At 36.5% G+C, this 5,981-nt stretch overlaps 1 protein-coding gene across 1 annotated transcript; it reads right to left on the bottom strand.

Annotated features, from left to right (window-relative positions):
• Window positions 1-434: 434 nt before the first annotated feature.
• LOC116431304 (uncharacterized) lies at window positions 435-5,558 on the bottom strand. Its single transcript, XM_031986505.2, has 14 exons — window positions 5,470-5,558; window positions 5,171-5,315; window positions 4,986-5,082; window positions 4,187-4,323; window positions 3,972-4,112; window positions 3,775-3,848; window positions 3,576-3,696; window positions 2,851-3,018; window positions 2,047-2,264; window positions 1,592-1,748; window positions 1,140-1,282; window positions 865-1,087; window positions 590-783; window positions 435-525 (listed from the first exon to the last, which is right to left on the bottom strand). The coding sequence occupies exons 1-14, from the start codon at window positions 5,556-5,558 to the stop codon at window positions 435-437; spliced, it is 1,998 nt and encodes a 665-aa protein (XP_031842365.1).
• Between the last annotated feature and the right edge of the window lie 423 nt (window positions 5,559-5,981).

Here is a 5,981-nt window from a genome sequence, read left to right as displayed (position 1 = left end):
GTACTTGAGTACATAACCAACAGGGTGAACATAAATCAATGTGCCTTCCGCGTATGGAATGGCTGGTATCATGGGCATAATTACAAGCCTGTGACACTGAGCTCTGCTTGTAGCAGTATATTTACCACGTCACAGGTGTTGCATATTAGCTGAACAAGCATTAATAACAAAAAACCGTGTACGAATGTAACACTGTATTACCCGGCAATGATAAAATAAATATCAAACGATCCCTTTACCAACCACGGAGAAACAAGGTCCCGCGAGAATACTTACCCAGGATCGATATAAATCAATAAAATGTGTGTTAATTTTTATCCGTTTTCTGATTGTTTATAAAACTCATATACTTATCAAAAATGTATAGTCTCGTGATATCTGTACAGCAATATGTACACAAAAAAGAACTACTACAATTTATTTTAACTAAATATTCAATTGTTCACTAAATGTAGGACACTGTCTCTAGTGATGCCGATTTCCCTTAAGGTTGCGCCTAATTGATCTAGCCTTCTTGGCGAATAACTGAAATTATAGGAAAGATATCAGCGATATATGGAAAGGTAAGACTTCGTCTATGACGCTTTACCCGCTGAGGACAATCTTGTACCCTCGAGGAACTGTCGTCGCCATTGCTCTGTCTAGCAATTGGTAAAGTCGAGCTATCGGTTCGTCGGTGGAGACGTGCGCCAGGTAGACGGTGCCACCGTTTAGGGATCTGACTTTCAGCCGAAGTTCACCTTCTTTACCCGAAGGTTCGTTTACTTGGTGCAAAATCGGTGGCTAAAGAGAAATTAAGAAATAAGAATTATTAAAAGATCGTTATATTATTTTATTGGTAAAAGTTTTATATAAAATCCTCACTGCGTTCTTTCTGATCGGTTCCGCAGACTTTGCAGTACGAGGATGTTGTTTGACTACGTTCTGTACTCTTTGGGAATTCGATAATTGTAGACTGTCAACATTACTGAACCCACTGAATGGTCCAGACTTTGTTATCGGTTTAGAAGTCATGGATATACGGGAGTTTGGCAAACTGGAAGATCTTGTTCTTTGTTTGGGAAGATCGTCTTTGTTTTCCGATCTACTGAGCATAGAGTTAGATCGATGCTAAAAATAATAGAGTATTGCAAAAATACCTGGGGGATGGTTTAGACGATAATCTCTCTCTGGAAGAATGATAACAATGACCAGAACTTGGAAATCTTAATACACGCCTTGATCTTAGAGACCTCTCGCTTGTTACAAAATCATAATCTGTGTTTTTAGTAGCCAGATCTCGCTAATGAAGAACAAATTTATTTTTAATTTTTGAACAAATTTGTAGTAATTATTTAGTTTAGGGTGTTCCTCGTCGATATCAATGATTTTTAGACATGTTGTCAAGAACGTAATTTTAAACAACTTTTTCCTATGTATAAGTGTCACTATTTCTTAGATTCTGAGATATGTAATCGCAAATATATATATATAGGAAAAGGTTGCTTAGAATTATGTTCCCGACAACATATCCAAAAATCATCAAAATCGGTGGGGAACATCCCAAACTAAATAATTACCAAAGTATATGGAAAGGGTTAAAAACGAATACCTTCTCTTTTCGACTACTTAAACCAAGTTCGGCGTTAATGTGCGATTGTAGATGCGTATCGGAACATATGTTGTTATGTGATGCCAGTATTTGAGAACGGAGAACATACATTTCGAGAGATGGAGTTTCGGCGGACGGACTTTTCGATTTTCCTGATCTGGGAGTAATCATTGATTTTTTAAATGGAGGGAATCTGTCCTTTTAAATGAATATCGGAATGTTTCATTTTATTTCTGACAGGAAATCGTGAAGTGCAATGAATATGTAAAATATTCATAATATTTATAATATTCATATCGATAACATGTATAAATTATAAAATAACAACTGCATGTAGCTGAATATTTTTCTAGAAAAATGACAATGGATGTTAAAGTATCTTAGTCAAGATTGTTTAGATCACCCAGTCTTTATGATTTTAACCGAATCACGTGTATGGAAAGAACTGCATATACCTGGCAGTTGAAAGTGCCACAGAATAATCGGAACCAGATAGAGTGTCCTTTGAAAGTGAAGTACGACGACCTGATTTCAGGGACGTGGTGCATGGCCGACGAGTTCTGTTCGACACTACCGGTATATTATCAGTCTGAGGCTGCTTTCCCAGCCGATAACCTTGACCGGGAAAATCGACGGAGTTGTCCACGTACATCTGTTTCCTCCGATCTTCTACCTAATAATTGATATTACATTTAGATTCAAAATGGGATTAATTAAATTCAACTTAACTCCTTGACCTATGATTCCTTTCGCGACTATGCTTGGTAAACTAACTTTATGCTAAATAACTTATGAGGAAAAGAAAGAAATTTGATAATATTCATTCCATGTTTACGTTTACTCTAGAGTTTAACAATTATTAATATGAAAATCATATTTAATTTATATTTCAGGAAAAGTAAATAAAATTTAGATTTGTTAAATTCGGTTTAAAATTATTATCAAGAGTCTGATACGATATTATACGATAAGCGGTGTATACAAAATCTTCTGTTAATGGTATAAATGAGAAGCGAATAATTTTATGTGCAAACGCAAGTGAAAAATTCAGAATGAAATTTTCTTATTTGATACTTTCTTTTGAGGAAATTAAGGCTGAATATTTGTCGAATATACCAATATTAGATTAACTACCATTAGGACATGGTCAAACCAGATTTTTTCGGAAGTGGATGTTAAAATAAAATTATTTTAAGATATTGGTTTTAGTTATTTCTCCACATGAAATTGTTCCTCTGCAATGCTAATCGAAACATCACCTTAAAAGGTACTCCATTTGGATAATCCTGCTGCAATTCCGAAGGGAAATATCCTTCCAAAATGTCTTGCAGGAAGGATATCGTGGCAGGATCATCGTAAAGGCGTAATAATCCATCTTGTACAGTCATTCCATTCTTGTAGAATTTCAAGGACATGCAAGAAGCAGTCTTCGAGCAATTAAACACACTCGGTTAGTTTCTCCTGATTAATAAGTCCAATGAAATGATAAGTCGAACTGCGTTTAAAGAAAACCTCGTATTACGTGAACGCGTCGCAAGAAAAACAAACGATAAAAAATCTGGATCCAGTCACCGGATCTAGACCGACGTAACTCCTACACGATGATAATTCGCATTTATCATGTAACCGGTGGGAGTGATTAACGTCTGCGGTTTTTACGTTTCATTAGAATGCATTGAGGCCGAAGGATTGCTGTCGAAAATTGACACCGTGTTATCTGAGCAGGAATATCGACAGAACATATCTAACGATTGACACCGCATAACATTAAGTGAATAGAATGCACGCGAACACGCTAGAGCAAGTAGTTTCGATACAGTTCTCGGCGATGAATAATGCAGCAATGGCGGATAGGCGACGAGAGATTGATACACGAGATAAATAAATCAAATATGCATCCACGTTTTTTTCTCGTTTCGAACGGAACAAAAAAAAAGGTATCACAATGTATTGTAGCAGTGCCAGTTGTACACCTGCGATTTACTTTGAACGTGGCGCCTGTTCCTTTCTCGTTATGCTGCACGTGAACTTCGCCCTTTCCTGCGGCTAAGTTTAGCTGATCGATGTTTGCGATAATTTGCTCGTAACAAGTCTCGATGTAATTACTGAAAGGCATTATTAACTAATAATTAATTCGAACGGTTGCCGGCCGCGTGGAAACGGTAGCGTAGTATTCGATTTACTTGATGGCGGTTTCAGGGTTCCTCGGGCTGTTCGTATCGCCGACCCAGATCAGACCGTAATCGGCCAAGAACTTCTGTAAAACGGGGACAGGGTAATATTGCATGGTGATAACGTACCGAGGACACAATCGTAATCCGTCTAAATATTTCGTTTTTCACATATGCTACTGAATACTTCAAGGTGGGAATCGTTCAACCTCCATCTCGTGGATTCTGTGTTCGAGCATCAGGCATTGTCGGTAAAGCTGTTCCGAATAGTCCTTCTGGATGCGTCGTTGCTGTTGCTCCTTCTTACGCAGCGTCTCTTGTTCCTTGCTCTTTGATTCCCAATCTTTGATCTACACTCGTTTAGGAAACAAACGTTACAATGATAGAAAGTAACGGAACGAATGAATTAGAACAAGCAACGAACTTTCCGTTTCAGCCGGTTCATTTCTTGATCTTTCAACTTCAGCTGTTCATCCTTTTTCCTCAAATCGCTCTGTATCATCTGCATCTGAGACTCTACCAGATACAGCTGCTTCGTCAACGAACAGATCAGCTCGCTCTCTAAGACACGCGGTTTTTGTGGTTAACCAAAGAAAGATACAGGTTGTGAGTGTATATTTCACCTTGAAGAAATTCTAGAGCCAATGTCGAGTCAATGTCAAATACCTGTTCGCTAATTAGGATAGAATTTCCTTGATAAATGACGAGCAATTAACAAATTGGTTTTAGTGCTGATTATTAAAACTAATGCTAGGTGGTTGTTAATTTATTTGTTCTTTAATAATAAACAGGTGAACAGACATCGTACAATAACAGTTAAAAAAAATTAAATTGTATTTATAATATAATTTGAGATTTGAAAAGTGTTCAAGTCGATCAATGTTGTCTCATAGGCCGTGTCAGCAGCGAATGTGTTAATGCGAAAGACTAATGAAGAAAATGTATTTAAAGAAATTTTTTAATACAGATGCTCCTCTGTAAATATTTGGAATATCTCTTAAAGAACCAGTAGTGGTTTTATTTGTTACAAATCTAAGTATAATACTAGAATCATCTGTTTAAAAAATAACCTTCAGCTTAAACTGTTAAACAACGAAGACAAAATGTCTATTATAAAAGCTTAAGTACATAATAATAAGACTAAAAAGTACAAGGGCAAAAGATAGGTTTCGCTATCATCAAATAAGACTATTAATTCACATTACTGATATCATAATTCATACCTTCTTCGATAACAGAATTGTCCGGCACGAAAGTGTTCGATGGCTTCGTGTTGCAGTGATTCCACGATTTTCGGACTCCGTAAAACGTGCTTGAGGTCTAAAGAATTTTCATAATTCATAATACTGAAACGAAGGAGTAGTAACTTTCGGAGTATCTGCATAACAAAGTGTTATTACGTAATAACCGTTTTATCAATTCTTTTAACGGGACGATTGACGTTTTTCCGTAACTCAGTATTCGATGAATTTTCCGATGTTGGAATTTTCATAAGATTCAATCTATCCTCATCGTCCACTATATACGTTGATGTCGAGGAAATTCGTTTTAGCCTATGAGCACAGGGACACGTAAAACTATAACCTAATTATGTTTAATTTTTTATTCAAATTACTAGGTTTTCTCGCAAGTATGATATTCGAGTCGATAATAAGACTTTCGAATAAATATTGTATTTAATAGAACCCATTTGGGAGTTGGAAATACTTGTGTTTGTTAGTTTGGGTCGCAGGTACATTTGCAGAACACTTTGCCAGTTTCTTTCGTGGTTGCCCAGAATGGTTCGATTGACTCATTATGAATGCGTTGACATGTGGCTCGTGTTTTGACTTTCGACGGCATTTACATTGAAAATTTTTGCTGGATTTTCCAAAATTGTTCCGGCTACCAACGTCGCATTTGAAATATTCTAGATGATGGGAGAGATTGATCATGAACGCCGCAGTTTTTGAGAATACGCGGTCGAAGGAACAATCGAAGCGATGTCGCTGTCGATCACTACAAGAAATGGTATCTATAATTCAAGGAATTTTTAGAATTTCTTCTTCACGGAAAATTCACCATACCGGCTGACCTTAATAGAAGAATCTTAATTGACCGGCAAAGCAATCCTTTCTATTGTATGTACAAACTGAAGAATTTTTTGCGTTTAAAATTTCTACTGAAAAAATTTGTTTAATGTATTATATTTCCACACAAGGAAAAGCGTCAAGGAAAAT

This window comes from Nomia melanderi, chromosome 9, assembly GCF_051020985.1.
Source record: "Nomia melanderi isolate GNS246 chromosome 9, iyNomMela1, whole genome shotgun sequence".
Taxonomy (NCBI): Eukaryota; Metazoa; Arthropoda; class Insecta; order Hymenoptera; family Halictidae; genus Nomia; species Nomia melanderi.
Note: the sequence above shows the minus strand (reverse complement) of the source record. Positions and strands in the feature narration are given on the sequence as shown.

Excerpts from the sequence above, each read along its gene's own strand:
- LOC116431304 (XM_031986505.2), bottom strand. The coding sequence starts at position 5,558 with ATGAGTCAATCGAACCATTCTGGGCAACCACGAAAGAAACTGGCAAAG. Across the intron at positions 3,849-3,971 it reads ACAGAATCCACGAGATGGAG|AAGTTCTTGGCCGATTACGG; the intron begins GTTGAACGATTC and ends CCCGTTTTACAG. Across the intron at positions 784-864 it reads AACCGATCAGAAAGAACGCA|CCACCGATTTTGCACCAAGT; the intron begins GTGAGGATTTTA and ends ATTTCTCTTTAG.